At 40.6% G+C, this 23,685-nt stretch overlaps 1 protein-coding gene across 4 annotated transcripts in view; it reads right to left on the reverse strand.

The window, feature by feature from the left end:
* MOB3B (MOB kinase activator 3B) overlaps nucleotides 1–23,685 on the reverse strand; it is a 190,441-nt gene that overhangs the window by 114,549 nt on the left and 52,207 nt on the right. For all 4 annotated transcript variants that reach the window (XM_072841590.1, XM_072841591.1, XM_072841593.1 and 1 more), the window contains one exon: nucleotides 2,717–3,339. In XM_072841590.1, the coding sequence (XP_072697691.1) occupies nucleotides 2,717–3,134 (418 nt within the window). In that variant the 5' untranslated portion in view covers nucleotides 3,135–3,339. The remainder of the gene's footprint in view (nucleotides 1–2,716; nucleotides 3,340–23,685) is intronic.

Genomic DNA, 23,685 nt, shown 5'->3' on the forward strand with positions numbered 1-23,685 from the left:
TAACATTTCACACTGGAAAAATTAAACAGACAAAATTAATCTCTGTGAAGGCAAGGTGCAGGATATAATGAGGATGGTGACAAAGGGATTCAGAGGTTCTGTTTAACTTTTGATCACCAGCACCACAGACGTGTTGGGACTTTATAAAGATTATTTTTTCCCCCATCTTTCCATACAGTGATTCATCTATCCATCCATTTAAGAACTTGTAAAGCACCAAGACCGGAATTAGTGCTAGAATATTCAAATGAATAAAAGACATTCCATAACTTAAGGAGTTTACATCCTAATGGGTGGAAGCCTTCACAGAGGACAGAGTATAAGTGATGCATAAGGAATTCACTAGTCAGGGAAGACAGGGGATTCCGGAAGGAGAAAACAAGACGGATAAATCAGAGAGATAAGAAATAGACTGTTTCAGAATGAAGAATATTCTGGGCAGTTAAAATAAACAGAGGAGTGGCAGGTGCTTATTACAAGTGCAGATTCTTAGGTCTCATCTAAGAGATTCTGATTTAGTTGTTCAGGGGGAGAGGCCAAAGACTTTGCCTTTTGAACAGAAAGTCCGCATAATTCTGATACAAGCAAATGTTTGACAACTCTAACTTATATAGGTTAACATTTCCCCAAAAGATGCTAATGGTGCTTCATAAAAAAAAAGAAAGAAAGAAAGATACAGGTTCGAATTAGGAAATACTACATACTGAAGTATTCCTTTCTTGGAGATTTATAATGTACATTAGCATATTAGAAGTCCTGCAGTAAAGAAATTATTTTCACTAAGCAGTTCCCAACTTATTTTCCATGGACAAAAAAAAAATCATGGTGCACCTATTAAGATCTCTCAGAACTATGAACTATGGAGCAAAAGTTGGGAAGAGCTGAAAGAGGATTCCAACCAGGTGAGTATATTCTGCAAGCCCACTGAATGGCTAAGGAAATGTCTGGAAAAGGACAGCAAAGCCAATTATTCTGGGGGATATGGCGGCATCCACGACTTCTACAAGTAAAGTTTTTTTGTTTGTTTGTTTTTTTTACAAGTAAAGTTTAAAACCATCTATGATGTCCTAGTTTCCAAGCAGACTGCCAGAAACTTCCTTACTCTCAAGTAACACACCGTGGTTCTGCGATGTTATTTCTGGTCACCAACTCTATGTGGTAACCACAGCTGCTGGAGACAACAGAAGTGCCCAGAGTTCAAAGCATCAAGGAGCAGAAACAGAAGAGGAAAGAAAGAGGAGGTATCCTTGCCCAAATTTATTTACCTTTATTGCTATCATGTGTTCTGCACAGAGCATTGGCAGTTGGGGAAATTCCTCCTAGCAACAAGAGAAGCCTTTGACAGTCAATATAAGTACAACAAGATATGAGCCTAAGAAATTCCCACCCCTTCAAGGTGCCTACTACATGCCTCTGGGAGCTTTTGAACCCTGTCTTCTTCCCCCTGTGCTGGTGAGTCAAGGGAGTTTTGCACAAGGGCACAGGCCACTTCCTTCTTTAGCAAGGAACATCACAGAGCAAGAGCATGAGAGAGCTGGACAAGTCAAGGCAACACAGTGATTCTGAGCAAACTGGTCTGTGTGCTGAATATTTCAAGATGTACATACTGCCCTAATCAATGTATACATTTTCCCCCTGGTATTAGCTTAATTACTTCCATACACCCCCACCTCAGCTTCCCATATGCCACATGGGGACACACACATCCCATCTAGAGGTGATTGCAACAATGTGTTCCAAATGCTTCTTTTATATCCCAACCATCTCAGAGCTTTTGAATACAACTGTCCAATAGCACAGGTATTTTTTCAATCATCCCATAAATATTTTCTGAGTGTCCACAAAGGTTTCCAGGCACTGTGCTAGACACTAGAGACACCAGAAAGGAAATAGGATATTGCTCATTCTTACTGAGTCTCAGGCCTAAAACAACAACAGCGACAGCAACAGCAACAACAAAACAACAACAACAACAACAATAAACCTGAATTTTACATTCAGCCTGTCAGTGCACAGAAAATCCAATTATCAGCAGCATAAAGAAATAGACAAGGGAGATAAGGTTTGGTCCTTCCCCTTGAAGGGTTTTATGGCTCAGAGCACCAAGCAAATGAAAGCATTTGCATTTCGGTGTCCTAGTGGGTCTAGCAACTTACACAGGAATCTACACATAACAGTAAAGCCTGGAATTAATAATGAATGATCAGGAGTGAGTAGAACAGAATGCCAGGATCTCTACTTCCCCAGAATTGCTTGATTCCCAAATAAACCCATGGATTCTCACATTGGGATTCCCTAACCTGAGAGATGAATACCAATAAATGCTTCAGAGTTAACGTAACTTTAACTAGTTAATTAGCCAAAAAATGCAAATTCTACCAGGATAACTTGGTAGGTTTGGAGTCTAGTCCTAAGGTAGCCAGCAAGATCAAATCTAACATTTCACCAAGGCAATGTTCCCTAGCAGGTCGTATGTGTACCCTAGTATGTGGTATGAGGTCCACAGAATAATTGTAAGTAGTCAGCAAATGATTTTTTTTTTTTAATTTCCAGGAGGTTCTTAGATATGGAAAAAGATGTGGCAGGTGTGGTGGAATTTAGGGAACATTGATATGGTGCTACCTAGCATCAAAAGACGGTCCAAGAAGAAGCCTCTGAAAATTTTCTGAGATTGTGAGATACATCAAAACAAGCAAGAAGCTGGTCATGAACTTACCCACACATGTTGGAAATATGTCCTCATTGTTGATCTGGACCTCAATCCAATCCATAAGAAGGTTCATGTATTGGGGAGCTGGCAGGGCAGTTGGCTTCTTGTACTTGAGGTCATCCTGCCACCGATACTCATATTTGGGGCCCCCTGACATCACAGGACAGGTCTGCTCCGTGCAGAACTCACAGATGGTGCCATAGATGAGGTTGATCCGATTGAAGAAGTCCACCACATGTACTGCCACCCAATCGTTCTGGTCCTCCCCACTGGGGAGCTGCACAGCTGCCTTCAGGTCCACGCCTGAGTTGAGGGATGCCTGAGCCCGTTTGTGGAGCTCAAACCTCTGTGTGCCAGGTTCAAATTTCCTCTTGGGCCGGAAGGTCTTGTCCTTGTTGAACACCTGCTTCAAAGCTATGGACATGGTCTTCTCCTTCTCTTCCTTTTTTTTGCAAGAAGCAAAAAGGCACCTAGAACTTTTCAGTGAGAGGTCACAACTCAGCAGGGTTTTCCACTGCCAGCCCTCTGGCCCCAGTCTTGCGGTCTGCGGTCTTTAATCTCTTTTAAGCGGCTCTGTCCATCTTCCTCTTGAAGAGTTTCCAAGAGAACCTCATGATTCTTCCTAAAGGCTGAAGAGAGAAGGGTCTTATTAGTACTCAGTTTGTAGTTAAGGAATGACACGTGCTTAGATCTGATTTCCATGTCGCTTCAGGCAGTACCTTACTTCCATCCAGGTGTAAGGATGTTGAGGATATGCCAAACCCCCCAGCGTCTGTAATGGTGATTCATACCACACAAATAACTTTTTCCTTCATGGCCTTGGGCAAATTTTTCGCAACTCTTTCCTGTGTGGTCATAGACTAATGGACTCTCTAAAATGTTTAAGTGAACACGTGAGTCAAGACCCCATCCCCATCCCACATATGCTCCTTTTTAGAGCATCAGCCCCACCCACCACTGCCTTTATTGAGTAAAAGAGGAATCACTACCCCATGCTCCTAAACATAACTGATTGGAGCAGGGGTGGCTATCACACCAAGGTGGCTAATAAGAATATCTCTCCTGGGAATTTGGGATCAGGGCCCAACCTTTGTCAGGCATTGTTCCTGAGAAACAGTGAAAACCAGGCCTGGTTGAGTCCTATTGGGACCACATGCAGCGCAATTAAGAAAGCTGCTTTGCAGAGAGGGGAAGGGGGAAAGAAGCACAAGAAAGGCAGGAGAAAAAGGATGCAGTGGAGAGAAGGAGGAGGGAGGAGGAGAGAAGGAAAATGTCACTGAGATGCAGAGAAACAGAGACAAGAGCACAAGTTGCTGTAGGGAGAAGTCAAGAGAAAAAGAGAAACAGTGAGAAGAGTGGCTTCTTGAACTCCTAATAATCTTCTAGGAATTGGTTCATTATTTTTGAAGCCTCACTGTGATTACAGCCCTTGAGATCCATATGTTTTCCCTGAATTAGTCAAATAAATCCCTTGTTTAACTTCAGCTCACTTCAGTGGGTTTCGTTTCCTTCCAAGAATCCTTAACTATGAAGGCATTGATCACCCCTCTAATATTTCATCCTTTACATTTCTGATATCATCCCCTAGAGTTCTGAGACAGAGGTGTACAACAAAACTTCCTGTGTAATGCAAATATTCTATATCTTTGTTGTCCAGTATGGTACCAACTAGCCATATATGGCTAGTGAGCACCTGAAATGTGGCTAGTGTATTGAAGAACTGAATTTTTCATTTTACAGAATTTTAACTACTTGGAATTCAAATAGCCACATGCAGCTAATGGCTACCATTTTGGAAAGAGTAGCTTTGGTCTTCAGTGCTCTATTATCTCATTTGATCCCTACAAAATCCTGGTGTGTTTCATAGTAGATTTGTAGTAGTTATCATTATCCCTGAGTCTCTAAAAGATAAATTTACTTGCCTAGCAACATCCCATGGCTAGTACGGGCATAGTTAGGACTGAAATCCAGTTTCTTGACTCCTAGTAAATGGTGATACTGTCTATTCTAAAAAGCAATACTCTTCTATTCTAAAGAGTGATATCCTTCAACCTGTCTTTCCTGCTGATTTCTGAAGCCTCTTTACCCAGACCTGCCCCTCTCCCTTGTCACACACACACTTTCAAATAAAAGAATAAAATCTTAAAAACAACAATAACAAGAACAATAGACCCTCTGTATCACAAATGCTTAATTGCTGACAGTAAAGCAGCAACCACCCAAGAGCCACCCCTTCATGTCTCCAGCAAATAAGACTTGCTGTTCTGTTATTCTAATAATGTGGGTGCCATGAGTTACCATGGTTCTCAGAATAATCTTCTTTCATCGCCTTACATGACCCTCAGTATCATTTGTTTGGCCGTTTCCCCAGGGACTGGAGTATCTGCTTGCATGGACATCAATGTGAAATCTTCCTCTACCCTCTAGCAGGCTCCTGTGCATACCACCAAAAGACTCTCTAGCACTTCTGATGACAGTGTGTAAATGACACAGAATAATCATAGCAAATCTTTGTCACAAAGTCCTACAGTTACTAGTGCTGACAAACATTTCAGTAATTATTAAAACCTTATATGAATTTTAGAGATTTTTATTCCAGAGATAGTTAGATAATGAACTTTAAGGTATCAGTCTCTTGAACTGGCTGGGCATTTATTCAAAACTTTAACCAACTTTAAAATCACTCTTTCTTTTTGCCTCAACATAAAAGGTTTACCGGAGGGAGGGAAATCATCTTTGGGGATTTATTTCTCAATCATGTCCCTTAATGTGCCACTATTGGCCACTATTTATTAAACTCTACTATGTACCAGATCCTTTACATATATTAACATTTTAGTTCTCACTACAGTCTTGCATGGTGGATGTTTTTATGACCATTTAACACAGAAAGAAACTGAGGCCCAAATAGATTCAATAATTTGGCAGAAATCACAAAATTAGTAGATGGTAAGGCTAAATTTTGAACCCAGAACATTCTGGCACTGAAACATATGTGATTTTTTTTTTTCTCACTAAAGCTACTTTAAAATCTCATGAACATTTTTATGTTTTCAAAGCTCCTTCATGTATAGATTTCAAAGCTCCTCACAACAGGACTATAAAAGAAGCTAGAACAGGTGGTATTTTTATCTCCACTTTAGAGATAAGGAAACAGAAACTCTGATCTTCTCTAGTGCTCTTTTCAAAAGCATTAACCATTCTGACATCTTCAAACATGAGGATGTCTCTTCTGCTCAAAGTTTTTCATCTAGAATGAAGTTCTCTGGAGATGGGATAGATTGGAGGGTGGGCCACCATGTTTAAAGACATTTGCAATCCAGGATGGGTAATAACAATTTCATCATACTACCAAGTGGCTGAACAAAGAGGCATCTGTGTCTTTATTTGAGTGTCAATGCTGTATTGAGGCAGATATCCAGAAGAGTTTTGAAATGAAATGGGAACAGGAAATCCACCTGTCCTTACTTATCAACCCAGAGCCCCATCAGGACCTCTGTCCATAATTTACACAGTGGGCTTATTAAATGGTTAGAGCAGTACTTCTCAGATGCTACGTTGGGATCTTGGTGATGCCAAATGTACTGTCCATGGATGACATATTAGGGCACTAAGAGATCTTGTTAGAAATGCAGGTGCTCAGGCCTCACCTCAGACCTAATAGATCTATGTCTGCACTTTAGCAAAATCTCAGAAGTATACCCTTTGAGGAGCACTCCATTGGAAGACTGCCTGGGTAAACGGATGACAAAATAAACCTCCATTTGTTGTTCTGCCGACAGTGTGCTTCATAAACATAGTCTTCAATTGTGTGTGAGTGTGTGTTTTTAAGAAGAATGAGGGGAAACTCACTGTTCTGAATACAAATGCCTTGACTGACAACCACCTGGTCTGTTGATCTGGATTGATTTGGAGAGCACAGTGCCCAGAACCCAGGAGGTTACCAGTGAATAATTTTCCATAAATGCCAGACAGAATGTAGATGCTGCTAATGCTGCTGCAACCTCATAAAGAAAAGATTCTTTGGCTAAAGAAAATGTAGCACTAGCAACAACACAGTTGTTATTCTCTGTCCTTGTCCAGTCTCCAGAAAGGAAAAAACAAGTCATAAGTTTTGCCCCCTGGGTGGAAGCTATAATCAAATTTTATGTTATGAATAGCATTCACTACAATGCTGGTTCTCAATAAATATCTGAAGACAAGTGCTCATTCAATCAGTGGACATTTACTAAAGACCATTTATGTGCCAGACTCAAGGCTAGGCACCACAGACATAGAGCTAATGAAAACTTGGTGTCTGCCTTTGGAAAGTCCACAATTTGCTGTCTAGTTTGAGGTTAGTTTATTGGCTTTTGTTTTTTAAGTTACAAAGTTAAATGCACCAACGTGGGCAGTGATGTGATTTCTTCACAGGATTACTCCGGTTAGGAATGAAAAGGACAATAAAGAGTGAAGTCTTACGGAAAGAGAAAAATGCAAACCCAAATAAACAGCATAAAATTGACAGGAGCTCCATGTGTTCTCCATATTTTCTGCTTAATAGATCAATTATAGCAATAAAACATGTGCACTATAAAAATATGCAAAGAGAATTCGGCTGGGCTGCAAGGGAATGTTGACAAGGTAACTAAGCAACCCTGGCAGGGAAAGTTCTTATTTTTCTTTTCCTATTGATGTCTTCTGCCTTATTAGTTGAAAATTCAAAGTGTCCTTGCCAAGATGAGGAAGAAAGCAATCCTCCCATTCACTCTTAGATCCATTTTCTCTAACTCTGACCTCCTCTAAAGAGATGTTGGTAGCAGAGGAGGGTAGGCAGGCAGAAAAGAGAGAAACCAGCTGATATGAGTTGGGGAGAAAGTAGTTCAATATCTCATCTATGTGATGGAGGACTCCTTCTGGCAGGACCAGCCAGCAAGGCAATTTACTGCAGGAAGCTAAGGGAAATGCCCCAGAAGTGTCCCCCATGTGGGACGTTCCATGGCATTTTCATTGCCAGAGTCCCAGGAACTAGGATGGTGCCTGGCACAGAGCCAACTTCACTGAATGTTGGCTGAATGAATGAAGAGATGACAGTAAATGAAGGACCCTTTGCATCAAAGTGAAACCACAAAAGTGAAAACAAATAGAACCTTCTATACTTGTTATCTGGGGACTCCACCTCACTCTGTAAGCTCATTGCCAACTCACTGAGATCCAATATTACCAGCTGCTGTGCTGCTATGAAGCATCTCTCCTGAAAGATGAAGATATCTGTCCGACTTTTCTCTCAAATGGGCTGCTCCTTTCCCATGTGTTACCTAAAATTCCAGCTCCTCAGAATTGACGAATGACTAGTCTGATCTCTCATCTTCCCACCATTTTCTCTTTATGGCTAGAATAGTATATGGAACTCTCTGACACCCCAGAAACTGAATAAAAGTAGATTAGGTTTTTATCTTAAAGGAATGTGTGTGTGTATGTGTGTGAATAAAATGAATATTACCTGACCTTCCCAGGCTCCAGTAAAGGACATGCCTAAAAATGCGATTCCATCAACCTTTTTGTACTATTTTATTCCTGCCTTCTCATTAAGTTGTATCTTTGCTCACAAGACAACCCCAAATTAGAGAGATTCCTGTCTGAGAAGCAGCTCTATTTTTTTTTCCAACTAATCTACCTCCCCAACTTTAAGCTGCCATATCATTGCATTTTAGATTAGTTGGGAAAAACCCGGCTGCCTCATTTTAATCTTCAAAGACTGGCATGATTTCTGAGCTTCTGAATGCCCATGTTATTTCTGAACCAGATGAAGTCAGTATAAGCAGGTGCAGCCCCCCAGAAGCCTGTTGCACGGCTCTGATGACCTGTCATTTTCTGGTTCTTGAACATCCATTCAAGTTGACACTCTCACTGGTTCACTCACTTATTTATTCAGCCACCAGTGCAGACAGTCTAGCATTAAAAATGAAAGTTAAGTATTCCAAAGATGAAAACATTGCATGTACCCCTGTATACTGCAGAGACAGCAACAGCAGTGATCAATCAATGCACTGGTCCTTACAGCAGAGATCCATACTGAGTCACCATTCCACAGACGTAGGAGCTTCACCATTCCAAAGAGGACACTTGGTGGTAAGAAACAGCGAAAAGAGTAGAAGGATAGGGAGAGGGTGGGATTTATTTGGTGTGGTTTAATTCACCACATACTCACATTCTGCTGAAGAAAATGCAGCCTTTAAAAAAAATGTTTTTTTTTAAAGAAAATAATATTATCTTAAATATAGGCCTTCTGGAGGCCAGCAGAGAGTGACTTGGATTCTCAGTAATGAGGAAGATGGCAAATCTTTGATCCAACCATGGGCAGGGTGAACCCAACGTTGCCACAGTTTTAAAAATAAATAGTGAAGGTAAAATTATAAGATAAATGCTCAGTTGACCCAATGAATATTTATGAAAGATATCCTAATTATTTTATTAATTTTTTAAGGGGGAAAATGAACTTCTCCAAGTGAGTAACCATTTGCTCTATTATTTCCAAATCTCTGGACTACCTAGAAAATACTTTTATGGTTAAAAAAAAAAAAAAGACATAGGATTTGAGAACCCAATACATAAGGCATCTAAAAATGGGGGGATGGGGATCCCTGGGTGGCTCAGCAGTTTGGTGCCTGCCTTCGGCCCGGGGCATGATCCTGGAGTCCCGGGATCGAGTCCCACGTCGGGCTCCCTCCATGGAGCCTGCTTCTCCCTCTGCCTGTGTCTCTGCCTCTCTCTCTCTCTTTCTCTGTGTCTCTCATGAATGAATAAATAAAAAATCTTTTAAAAAATAAAAAATAAAAAATAAAAAAAATAAAAATGGGGGAATGGAGGATAAGGAGGGAAGGACAGAGCTAATACCTGAAATTTAAAAACTGAAGCAGATTTTATTTTTAAAAATTAATAATTTAATTTTAATATATAATACTACACTATTTTCAGATTTTTTAATTCATTTTGTGTCAGTTTCAGAAAGTTGTGCCTTTTAAGTAAGTTTTCTATTTCATCTGTCAAATTTAGTGATATAAAGTTTCATAATATGCCCTTATTATTCTTTTAATGTTTGTAAGATTTGCAATGATAACCCTACTTTCAAATATTGCTAATTTGTATTTTGCTTCTGCTGTGACCTGAATGCGTGCCCCAAAAATTCATATGTAAAGCTCTAATCCCCAGAGTGATGGTATTAAGAGATGAAGCCTGGAGGTAATTAGGTTCAGAGAAGATCATGGTTGTGGAGCCCAATGGTGGAATCAGTACCTTTACATGAAGAAGAAGAAACACCAGAGCTTACTCTCTCTGCTGTGTGAGGACATAGTGAAAAGACAGCTATCTGCAAGTCAGAAAGAAGGCTCTACCAGAACCTAACCATGCTGGCATGGACTTCCAGCCTCTAGAACTGTGAAAAATAAATTTCTGTTGTTTAACCCAAAAAAGAAAAAATTAAGGCAAGTAAAAAATGTATTTTTACTTTTTAAAGCACAGGTGTATACCAGCTGGTGTGATGTCACTCAGAATCTCTATTGGATACTGGGATAAAGGTCATTGTCCATTACCATTTCCTTCTTTCTCTTTGAGACAGAGTATGACAATTCTTTCTTGGGAAAGTTCTGCTTTAAAGGAAAAATGTTCAAATTCAAGGAAGTTGGTTCCTGTAACTGTCAACAGACTTATTTACTCTTAGCCACCCTAAATGAATTTGAGTCTCAGGATCTGGAAAATTTTTATCCCTGGCACTATGGGAACTTATATATGACATCTGGAACCACTGCAAGAGATCTGTGAAGGGGGTAGAGAGAACAAAATGGGCTAGAAGACTGGAAATTGGAAAATACAGTTTTAATTTTCAAAAGAGTACTATTTTAAGCTTGGGGAGGTGGGTAAAATTGACAACTGCAGGCAAGATTTAGAGCAATATAATCCAGTAGCTAAGAGCATAGTATCTACAGAGTTGCTGTGATAATTCAAGAGGGTATATGTAAAATGTCTGGAACACAGTAGGCACCGAGTAAGCTGGTATGCTATCATCATTATTATCCTTTGAGTTATATTATGATTCAAGTTTTTAAACAGAGAGATTCTTGAGAGACCAAACAGCTGCTGAAATCTTAGAATGCTTAAAATTCTATTCAACCTGATTATATAACAGTAACAATAACTAACATTTACTTATTTTTCAATCTATTTTAATTTCTGTAACAACCTCATGAGTTAGGTATTATTATTATTATCCCCCACATTTTGCACTTAGAGAAACTTGAGACATTGCAAGATTAAAACTTGGTCCCAGGTCAAAGAACTTGTAAGTAGCCAAGTTGACTCCAAAGCTCTAACTTTAATTAAGACTCCCTCTGTAGACAGATGGGTAGTTCACAACAACAAACAAACAAAATAAAAACAGGAACTTCTAGGGCATATCTAAGGAGCTTAGGGAAAGAGATGGGAGAAACAAAGACTTAGCCCTATGTACCTGGTCATGCACCACTCCCAAAGACACATACTTGTTGAATCTTTGTGGTCTAGAGTCAGAAGACCTGGATCCAGGAGCTGACAATGATTCTAACTGACTATGTCTTTGGACAAAACCCCTTTGATGAGCCTCAGTTTTGTCTTAAAAGATAATGGTGCTTATCTTTCAGGATTACTGCAAAAATTAAAGAGATATTGCCTATGAAAGCATTCCATCAATGGAAAACCATTGTGCAGATATTGACACGGGGACTGGTGACAAAGGGAACTACAACTTTCGACAGAATATGAAGAAATTACATGAGTAATGGAAAATGATTCCATTCAATGCAAATATGTGTTTATGAGTAAGAAACAGGGTGAGGGAAAGGGGACAATGGGAGCCCCTTTCCTAAGAGGAAACAAAGAAATCAAATGCTTCCTTCTTGCTTAATTTGGATAGACTTCTAATTCTTAGGCAAAAAGAAATAGTAATCTAAGTGATTTGATGATAACTCAATCAATATTCCTCAACATTTATAACCCACTTAGCTTAATATTGTAAGAGAGTTCCAGTTATTTTTGCATATAGTAAAATCTAGTGTAATATTACTTCATGAATGTGGATATATCAGGGGAAATTGTATGCCCTCCCACGAATCCCTCAAACACTTTTTAGAATGGAGTATAAAAGGTTCTCATTTTAAATATCAAAATGCTTTACATTTAATATAATACCTTAGGTTATAACTCAGCTGTAACCTCTGCTAGAGTGATCCTGCTGGAGGATTCAAACTGCACCCCAGAAACTCTCAAAAGAGAAGAGACAACCATTTGCCTGGGAGCTTTTCAATTTGCCTAGGTGAAAACAAATGGATGAAGAGCTGTGAAATAAAATGGAATCAAACAAGTAATTGTAAAGGATATGGCCACCTGGAGGATTGTGCTAGACCCTAATGCTACAGTCAGAAAGATATGGTCTTGAGTCCAAAATCTGCACCTTAACTAGTTACCCTCCTATCTCTTTGTGTTTCAATTTCTCCTATGGCCAAATGAGGGCACTAATACCAATATCATAGTGTATTTGGGGTTAACTGAGATAATGTAGTAAAGCTGGGCAAATGTCAAGTCTGATACTTATTAATCCAGATTTCTCATATTAGGTTTCAGGTGGCTTCATGAGCAATAGGAAGCCCAACCATAACCTGGTCTGTTCTTTCACTTCTTGTAAGACCTGAGCACCTGACCCTAAAATGTATAAAATCTTGGAAAATTTTGGAGGAGATTCCGTTTCCCCACTTCTGAATTTTTTTAAAAGATTTATTTATTTATTTATTTGAGAGAAAGAGAGAGAAGTGGCAGGGAGAAACAGAGGGAGAGAGAGTCTTAAGCAGACTCCGCACTGAGCATGGAACCTGACACGGGGCTCAAGCTCACAACCCTGAGATCACAACCTGAGCTGAAACCAAGAGCTGGCTGCTTAACTGACAGCCACTCAGGCGCTCCCTCCACCCCACTTCTGACTTTTATGAGGGAGAATTTTTCCCAAGTACACAACTGGCCTTTCTCTTTTTACTAATGTTGTCCTAGGGGAAATGGAGGGAGTAATTAGCTTAACTGGTAAATTTGAGAAAAATCAACTGGGCCTCCTCAACTGGCTCAGCTTTACCTCTTGGGAGCTGCCTGCCTTCAAAGAGTGTTATTTGCTGTTTCCCCAGCTTTCTAAATGGAGGAAGCCTGTGGGTAAGTCTGGGGCTTAGACTGAGCAGGCTCATGTGGTTAACAGACCTGGAGCTTTGTCTTCCAGTCTGGCTTCCATAAGCAATAAAGCTGATATTTGTTTTTGTTGTTGTTTCAAGTAAATTCTTCCCAAGCCATATAGAGAGGAGTGGTAATTTTGTTCATTGGGGGCCCTCTTAGAAACCCCAACATTGGGTTGTACAGACTGGTTTGCAAAGGTAGCTTTTTTTCAGTAGAGATTCCTTGTGACATCAATTCAAGGAAAGCCTCATACAGTTTATAACTTAAAATTTATCTGCAGAAAGTCTGTACCTACATACAAGGCATGCATAGTCTTAAGATTTTTCTCAAATAAGAGAGACGACCTCATCACAAGGAGCATCTGTCCCAGTTATTGCCCAGCTGTAGGCATAAAGAGTGAGAAGGTTCAGGACAGAGTTCCTCCTTCATCCATGAGCTGTTTCCAAACCTTGCCCAACAGTCAGCACTAGGCTTCATAGTCCCATGCTGTATGTGGCTACTGTTCAGGAACATATCACTGGTGTTCTCCATGGGGAATCTAGAAACTTCTATCCAGATAAAACCTCTTCTTTGCCAAATGCATTTTCTCAAACTTCTTTTGGGGTTAGCTTCAACCTCTTATAAAGGGGAAAGAAGCAGAGAAAGAAGGGAGGAAGAAGGAGGACCAGTCAACCATCCCCATCCTATTATGTCTGTATCTTGTACATAACTCTCTCTCTCTCTCCCTTCTTCTTCTCTCTCTCTCTCTCTCTCTCTCTCACACACACACACACACACACACACACAGTGACCTCACAATATGCTCTATTTCTAAGCTCAGTTGTCTGGGCCCTCTGCAAGGGCCGGCTCACACCCTAGACTTTACTGTAGCACTAGGACCTAATACAGGACCCAGCACAAATAGGAACTCATTTGTTTTGTGGTTAAACTATGTATCTAAATTATTGCTAATCAGATACCACACAGATAAACAGTTCTTCTCCAGTTGAGAGGGACATGCCCCTAGAATCATGATAAGACATGATCAACAAAAGAAAACTTTTCAGAAAACAGATATTTCACACAAAGGTCAATGGCAGCTACTAGACATGTGGTTCCATAGGCCAATCTAAACAGCTCACGTGTTTTCATTTTTCAGCATTTGCTAAAACATCAGCTCCTTTGGAAGCATGTCCAGCCTTAAAAGAATGTTAAAAAACACACAGTCGATATTTATAAAGATCTTTGCATGGTGTTACAAAAATCTCTATGTGTTCTTTGTTTTAAAAAATAAGTTTAAAATATATACCTCAAGGGAAAAATAATGCAGAAGAAGTCAATTGGCTTGGGGAATTTTTTTTTTTTAATATAAGAAGAATATGTGGGGGATCTCTGGGTGGCTCAGTGTTTTGGCACCTGCCTTTGGCCCAGGGTGTGATCCCGGAGTCCCAGGACCAACTCCCACATCAGGTTCCCTGCATGGAGCCTGCTTCTCCCTCTGCCTGTGTCTCTGCTTCTCTCTCTCTCTGTCTCTCATGAATAAATAAGTAAAATCTTAAAAAAAAAAAAAAAAAAAGAAAAGAAAAGAAGAAAATGCATCCTATAACCTTCTTTAGTGCAAATTTTGCTTCTGTGACTTTGGTGCCCATCCCCTAGCTTTTGCCTCTGCTGCATCCACCCTTGTCTTCTTTGTATCCCTTCACATTGGGACGTGGCCGCAGGCATCATGGGCCCTACCCTGTGTTCTTTAATCATCCTGCCCAGTACCAGGAAATTCTTTTCCCTTGAGCATGATCTTTGTGTATATGTCAGGAGTCCTGTGAGCAAAATCATTGCTGATGAGATTTTATAGCAGGAAGAATCCTCGAAAATCACTTAATTCAATTCAACCTCTTAATGTATTAAATACAAAACCAGAAACAGACACGCCTAACGCCCAGAGTGAGGCTCACCACAGTTAGGACAGGCTGGGGCTGAAAGCAAAGTCTCAATCCCAGTGCCAATGTTCTTCCCACAGAGCCAGCCATAAGTCTCTTCAATGGTTAAGCAAACCTGACACCTAAGTACCCTTCAAAGGGGCCTGCAACTTAACTATCTCTTTTGATACTTCAACACAAACCATATATTTTTTTTAATCCCCCTAGTGTTTCTTAAGGCTTTTATTTATTTTTTTTAAGCAACACAGTCCATTTTTCCCCATTATAGAAAAATGGGTAAAAATTCTCTCATCTTAAAAAATTCTCCCTGTTAAAATAGGGAGAAGGACCCTCACTCTTAGTGTATCCTCTTCTGACAGCCACAGAAACCTCTCTGAGGACCTTCAGGTTTTGGCTCTATCAATTAGACAACACACCAGATCCCTAATGCCCACTGCACCTGTCAGTGAGTAGATCTCTGCCCTGGCCTTTCCTTGGTTAGCCTTCCTGCCATCATCCTTCAGCCTTCAAGGCCTGAACAGTCGCCTCATCTCCAGCCAGCCTCTCCTGACCATACTGTTAGGAAGTGACCTTATTTCCCATGCTACAATGCTCTGTATTTTTAACCCTTCCTTTTACCAAAACAGTTTGAATCATTCATTATTCTCATACTACCTCCCCCTTTCCAGCTCACCTATAGTCAGGACCCACCCACTCATCTGGCAGCCCCTACGGTTCTATCAAACCAGACTTCAAACACAAGCTGCCACTTCAGTGAAGAGTCAATCCACCTCTTCATCTTCCCTCCTGACCCTTCCTTAATCTATCTGCTTGGTTTCTACTCATTCTTCTCAAGCTCATTTGAACCTCTGCTTCCCAACAAATATTTGTGGATTTCACTTGCTCTGCTTGAGTTCAACAGTCTTGCCCCAGCACCAGCTCCCATTTGTTCTTTTTCCTTTCATTCCCTGTGTCACTGCCATGAGCTTTGGGAACTCTGGTAGAAGTTGAGAGTAGCTGCTGAAGAAAAATAATTTGACCCCTATTCACCCAGAACCACCTATCCACTGACTATTAAGTTCCCCTGGGGAACCTCCTAGGGACTCTCAGAAATGATAGAAGACCAAAGTCACCTTTGGGTGACTTACTGTCACCTTTGGGTGTTTACTTAAAATCCAGACCCTAAGGTCTTACCCTTCACCTTCACATGTACTGACTCTGATACATTCCAACATTTAAGAACTCCCTAAGGCAGAGAGTTTGACACATCAGGCCTAGTCTATCCAGGAATCCCTGGGCCAGTATTCATTTACTGAGGACAATGGAGGCAGGACAGAAATGTGGCCATTTGGAATGTTGAATGTCCAGCAGTAAGGATGACAGGAAAAGGCCTTTTTTTTTTTTTTTTTTAGTTTCAGAATTTAATTCAGGTATGCTTGTTACAATTTTAAGAGAAATTACACAAATGATACAGATAGAATGTGTAACTTCCAAACAAATATAGGTGAAAGAAATTAAAAAAAAAAACCTTAATAAGTAGATAAAGATAGAAAAGAGAGGGGGAGGTTAGAGAAACAAAATAAAAGAACAAACATCAGTTCATAGAATCTAAGATGATATAACTTGTAAAATACACCTACATTTTATATGCTACTGAGATTTAAAAAGTTAATTACAACAAATTAGAAGTATCCTAGTTTCAAAGATGTTAAAATATGGGGAAAATGTGTGTATATAATTATACTAGATGAAATCTGGTATTACAAAACTAACGCAAGATGAAGATACTAAAACCATTTAAGAGATCAGATTGTCTAAATTATATTTTTAAAAATTAACTGTAGGCAAATTTATGAGACATACTGCAAGCATAAGGAATACAAAGGTCCCACGTGAAGGAGGGCTGACCTGAATCACACTGAGGATTGGGAGTATGGCCCTTCCCTTGACTGGCCCATCGGCTATGCCACTGATGGAGAGCCTGGTTCAGTTAACCAGTCCCTGCATCCCGTATCTGTTGGCCCTCGTGCTCACTTCGGCAGCACGTATACTAAAATCTCTTGGCCCCTGTATTATACGGGCTAGTGTTTAAGCAAATGAGTCTGAGATCAGATGACCTGGGCTGGTCTCCCACATCTATCATTTTCAGAGCTGTAGACTCCTGAACTTCTGCAACATCACTGAACTTCAGTTTCCTCTTCTATAAAAGGGAGATAAAATTATCTATCACATAGTATTCCTATGAGAGTTAAGTGACATTATCCAAATATAGCATTTGAGAGAGCACCAGGCACAAGGTAAGTTTGTAATAAGCACTGGCTTTTAATTCTTATCATTAACAATGCTTTCTTGAACTCACTCATTTATGTGTGTCCCATCCCTTCTGGACAGGGAACTCTGTAGGCTTTCCGCTTTCCCTCTTTTAGAAAAACATTCTTAGTAGATTACACCTGGCAGGACTATGACAGTAATGGAGTAAGACAGTGGGTGAAGAAAGGTCTGGCACTAGGGAGGTACTTGCTAATCGTCCATGATTATTGAAAGGCTGATCACCTTGCAGGCCCCAGTAGCCAGGAACAGCAGGATTTTTCCGTCCTCATAACTAATGCTCTGCACCTCCCTCCAGCTACTAGGCAGAGGAGGAGTCTGATTAGGAGGCTTCTCCAGGGACCACATGGAGAAGCTGGCCAGAAAGCTTATGTTGATTAGACATTTATGTCTATTATTTTATGATGGGAATTTGAACTCTCTCACAGCAGTGCAAGAAAAACTCATCCTGAGTCAAAGGGTGCTTTTTTAATACCAAATATCTTAATTCTGATTTTCTTATGTAACCACAATGGGCAGGCTTGCCAAAAATGTTAAAAATAGAAGACAACCAAAAATCAAAGAGAAAAATCTTCTCATAGCTCCTAAATCAACCATTGCATAGAAATAGTTACCGCACAACAGTGGGATGGGGTCATTTTTTTCTTTCACTTAGGGGAGTGGTTTTTGTTTCTCCTGTTTTATTCTTTGGGTTGTTTTATTTATTTTCCCCACACTATTCTTTAATGACAAGTGAGGGTGACCCACTCTTCTTAAAAACAATAAAAGCTACAGGGGAAAAAAAAAAGCCTATAAAGCTTCCAAAGGCGTGGGTGACTTTTGCCCAGAGAAGTGTACTCTCAAGTCAAGCAGTGGAAAACAACTGTGGCCGCAGGCACTGGGCTGAGCCAAACCCCTGTGGTGAGGACTCACTTTATTTCTGGTCCAAGCACAGAGTCCAGGAAGCCACATCCACTGACTTCTTTTTCATTTAAGATTCTACATTCATCAATATATCTTGTTGAGAAAGCTTCCATTAGAGGTTTCCTCCTTGCTCTAAGAAAGAGGAGGAAAAACAGAAACACAGGGACCTCTCCTAGGAAAACAGCACCCACTGGGCAAGAGATCAAAACAGGTGCGTGCTACTATCTATCTCCTACTCTATTTCCCTTAGACTGAATTTTATTCTTTAAAAGAAAAGAAAAAGGGGATCCCTGGGTGGCTCAGCGGTTTAGCCCCTGCTTTCAGCCCAGGGCATGATCCTGGAGACCCGGGATCGAGTCCCACCTCAGGCTCCCTGCATGGAGCCTGCTTCTGCCTCTGCCTGTGTCTCTGCCTTTCTCTCTCTCTCTGTGTCTTTCATAAATAAATAAATAAATAAATAAATAAATAAATAAATAAATAAATAAATAAATAAATAAATAAATAAATAATCTTTAAAGAAAAAAGACAACTCCCTGAGTTTAGATAGTGTTTGATTTTATGTAAGTGACAGATGACTCAAATTCCTTTTGGAAGAAGGTGGTGTAATAATCTATAAAAACTCTAATAAGCATAATCACAAACATTTCTTCCATCAACTTTAGTCAATTAAAAAAAATTCAAAGGCTTAATATAGTTGAAGACTGAAAAATACAGAGTTCCACAAACACAAGGCTGTCATATAAAAAGATGAAAAAAATCTAACACTTTAGCACATCTCAAATGCAGATCTTTATATAACTGATCAAGATACAACCATTTGCAAATATTTATATTTTAAATCGCAAGATGTTTATTCCCCCACTCCAGAGATCGTGAGTGATTATAGAGTGAGCTGATCCTCATTTGGTCTCCCCTAATTTGCCCTAACCCAGCGTGGCTTCTTGAAAAAGACAAAATCCAACAGACTAAGCCAGTGGAGCCAAGGAGCCCTGATTTATTTTAGCTTTGAAAGGCCACTGTCCTTGGATTCTCTTTTCTGCAGGGAATGCAGTCCACACCACTGGGCTCGCTGTCCTGCATAAAATACACGTTTTTCTCATCTAGTGGAGTGATCTTGTGAAACGTGAGCACAACCTGCATAGGCTTCAGGCGGAGAGAGGAGGGGGAAGGCGGGGTCGTGCTTCAAGGCGGATAAACCTTGCTCACTCAGCACCAGGCTTGCAAGGAGAGCCCAGACAGGAAGGAGGCAGGGCCTTGACCTTCAAGATTTCCAGTAAGCAAAGCTTTCCACGCTGGCATCACAAGCGGAGATGGAGTTGCAGCCTTGAGTGAGGTCCCTAAACTGATCCACATCAGAGGAGAGCCCAGAAGTGGAAAATGGGGGCAGATTACAGGGGGATTCCAGACCCTTCTCCACCCAAAGGAACTGGAAAAAGAGATGATGGAACCCATCATGATGATTCCTCAAAATCACCAGAGTCCCTCTTCTTATTCCAGCTCCACCCCTAACCCAATCTTGTTCACAAGAGGAAGGCATCTTGGCATTCTTTGGGAAGATGCCAACAGCCTGAGTTTCCAACTGGGCATCTGACCTGATTGCAGTCATAGACACTTGGAACACAAATTGTTTCATTTTTATAATAAGTTTGGCTTTAGGATGTATTTAATTTTATAAAGCCACCTCAGGTTGTGGGTAAGGGGAAGACTAAGTAATTCTGATGATAATCTGCATTTCCTCTGACCATATCCTACGATACATAAAAGGGTCCTTGCAAGTAAAGGTGCTTTTCTGACTAATGAAGAAATAAATGTACACCTCATTATTCCCTGGCCTGCCAGAAACTCCTGAGGATTGGAGATTAAGAAGAAATGATTCAAGTGGAGTTTCCCTAGATCTCATCAACCCAACCTACCTCTCTCTGCTTTTCTTGTTTCATCTCTCTCACCAAGCTGGCTGAAAAAACCTCACCCAAGACAGGAAACAAGTGAAGGCAATGACATTTTTCTTTTAATGGCACAACCCAGGTCAGCATACCCTAAACTAGTTGCCATAATGATGGAGATGGCATGTGTCTGCTGGTTAGAACCCTCCTATCCTTTCTGTTACAGACACATAGTTATTTCCTGTTCTGGGAAATTTTGGAGGGGCAAGAAAAGGAAGACAGGAAGGGAAGAGATGTTTATGAAAAAGCTGGCAAAGGCTCTTTGAGGATCTACAGTCTCTCTTTCGTAGGCCTATCAAAATGAACCTAGAAATCTAGAGCAAAACCTTTGAAAACAAATCTCATGTTCTACTTGAAATTCTAAAATATACACAGTGTTTCCCTCAGCAAATCACTTATAATAATCTATCAAAAGACAAATATAGTGTACTATTGTGGCAAGCAGGTTTTTAAGAGGGCCCCTAATGATCTCTACCTCCTGGTATCCTGTCCCTTAAATAATCCTTTCCATCTGAGTGAGGGCTAGACCTAGTGACTTATTTCTAGAGAATAATATTTAGCAAGAGAGATGGGGAGCATTTCTGAATTTAAGTTATAAAAGACTGACTTGTGCCTTGCTTGCATATTCTTTCACTCTCGCTCACATGCTTGCTTTGATGAAGCCAGTTGCCATGTTGTGAACTCTTCTTTGGGAAAGTCCACAAGGCAAGAAATTAAAGGTGTCTTTCAGTCAGGTCAGTGAAGAATGAAGGCCCTTAGGCCAATAGTCAGTCCATCAGGAACTGAACCCTGCCAAAAACCACTAAATAAGTTCAGAAGGAGATCCTTCCACATTCCACCCTTCAGATAATGGCAGCTCCAGACTACACCTAGGTTACAGCCTTGTAAGAGATCCTGAACTAGAGAACCCATCTAAGCTGTGCCCTGTAAGATATCTTGAAATAGAGAACCCATCTAAGCTGTGCCCAGAGAAACTGAGAAGTACATGCTGTTGTTTTCAAGCCACCAAATTTTGGGGTATTTTGTTATGCATCAAGAGTAAATAATGTAGCTTTTAAGCATCAGTATTTGTAATTGCACACAAAAGGGGAAAATAACCCAAAAGTCCATTCAGAGGGAGCTAGTTCAATCAAGAATGGCATATCCATACAAGAAACATTAGGCAGCTTCAAAATATAATGAGGTTGAAATTTCTATGCTGAAATGGAAAGATTAGTCCACAAAAATTAAGAAGCAAGTTGCAGAACAATGTGAGATTTCTAAAACATGTCAGATATCCCAATTTTCATTCCTGTGAACTTCAGGCAAGCTCCTTACCCACTGTTCCCATCTCAGAAAATAGCAACTGTAGTTATCTAGTTGCTATAGACAAACAAACAAAAGCAAAAGACAAAATATACACAAAGAGTAAGAAAAAGAAGAGAGATTGTTCTGACTCTCCTCTTTCCCTCTAACTGCTCATCCAATCCATCAGTAAATTATAGGGTTTGCCTTCAAATTGCCACCACATCCCACGCTTCTCAGCACCCCCCCCCCCCAGTTACTCCTCCCATCCACGCTACCATTCTCTGTCTCCCTTGGACAGCAGCATCGGACCTGATTTGGTGCCCTGCTTCCACTTCTGCTCTTCAACAGTTTCCAGACAATAGCCAGAATGGCACTTAACAAATGCAAATGATATCAGGCCACATCCTTCTCTAAACTCTGTAAAGATTTCCCATTACAGTCAGAATAAAACCAAATTTGCTATGTTGGTGTCCAAAGACATAATCTACAGATCTGGTCTCTGGATACTTTTCCTTCCTCTACAATTCTTCCTCTCACTTACCTGCTCCATCCATGTTAGTCTCCTTGATGTTTCTATAACAAGTTCACTCTCATTTCAAGGCAGTATTAGGTTGCTAGGGCTATCAGAACAAAGTATCACAGACTGAATGGCTTAAATAACATCAATTTATTGTCTCATGGTTTTGGAGGCTAGAAGGGTAATGTCAAAGTGTTAGCAGAGGTGTGCTCCTTTTGAAGGAGCTATGCAAAGATAATGCTCCATGCCTCTCTTCTTGCTCCTGGTGGTTTGCTGGCAAACTTCAGTGTTCTTTGGCCTGTAGACCTATCACCCCCGTCTCTGACTTTATCTTCAATGTTGTTCTTGCTGTGAGTGACAGTCTCTAAAATTCACCTTTTTAAGAGGATACCAGTCTTAATGTATTAGGGGCCCATCCTACTCCAGCATGACCTCATTGATTTTAACAGAAATGACCCCATTTCCAAATTAGGTCATATTCTGAGGCACTAGGGCTTTAGAACTTCTATATATAAAATTTGGAGAGACACAATTCAACTTACAAGACCCTTTGCCATTACTGATCCCTCTTTCTGGAAAGTTCTCTATCCAGTGCAGTTGCCATGAGGATGTGCCTTGCATAAGCAGCATACTGGCCAGGAGTCACAGCTGCTGTGCCCTGAAATCCATCTCTGCATTTGTTCCAAAGTCATGCTTCCCACAAGCTACTCCTAGTCAGTGACTGAGCACAGCAAAGATGACAAAGCTAGCCTGTTCCTGGGAGATGAAAAATTCACCTAACAGGTACCTTTGGCTCAAGGACTCTCCAAAAGCCTTACCAAACACTCTAGAGTGCTTCCACTCACCTCCTTCCTCCTCTCTCTTCTTTACCTGGGGTTCGACTTGCATCACAATCTGAAGGCTCTCCCAGGCTCCCACCAGCTCCCTCCGCATTTTCTCTTGCATGTGGAGCAGAGTTCTCCAAAGGGCCCTGCACTTTGTTGAATGCTCTGTTGTAGTGAACTTGAAATTCTAAATATGTTATTTAAGAAGAGGACCCACATTTCATTTTGTACTGAACACTAGTTTGGCTCACAGGGATGCCTTAATAAGTCTTTTGCACAGTTAACCCATGACTTGGTTTTACTTCTTGGGAGACCCAGGCTGGTATCTGGGGTATCAGATATCAGCATGACTCTTCACCACTTCATGTAAGCCTCTGGTCAAATGTCACCTCCTCAGAGAGACTTCTTTATCCTAAATAAAGCACACTTGACCCAACCCAGTCTCTCTCTTATTATCCTGCTTTAGTTTTATTCATAACTCCAACTGATCTTACTATACCTTTTACTTGTTTTGTCTTTCCCTTGAGAACATAAACTATAAAGAGACAAAGAGTTTTTGTTAATTATTGTGCCTCAGTTCCTATAACAAGGCCAGGTACATGATGGGTATCCAGAGGGATGGCTGGGTGGCTCAGCAGCTGAGCGTCTGCCTTCAGCCCAGGGTCCTGGGATTGAGTCCCACATCGGGCTCCCTGTGAGGAGCCTGTTTCTCCCTCTGTCTATGTCTCTGCCTCTCTCTCTGTGTTTCTCATGAATAAATAAAATCTTAAAAAATAGATGAAATATAAAAGTCCAGAAATGAGGACAGAATTCAAAGCCAAAGCAGTAAGCATGACAGCAAGTGCTGCAATCACCTAGAGGTGAAGTGATTCTGGATATAGTTGCCTAGAAGCCTACAGCTGGGATTTTAATGCCCAGGTAAGGACACGTGATGTGGTCCTGGGCCTTTGCAAGGTAGGAGGAAATACCTGAAAATAGGGCTAGAAAAAACTACCACTGCTCTGTAGTAACTCAGGGAAAAGGCAAGTAAGTCTGTATTCTGCCCCAGTCTCCT

Source organism: Canis lupus, chromosome 10 (genome assembly GCF_048164855.1).
Source record: "Canis lupus baileyi chromosome 10, mCanLup2.hap1, whole genome shotgun sequence".
Classification (NCBI taxonomy): domain Eukaryota; kingdom Metazoa; phylum Chordata; class Mammalia; order Carnivora; family Canidae; genus Canis; species Canis lupus.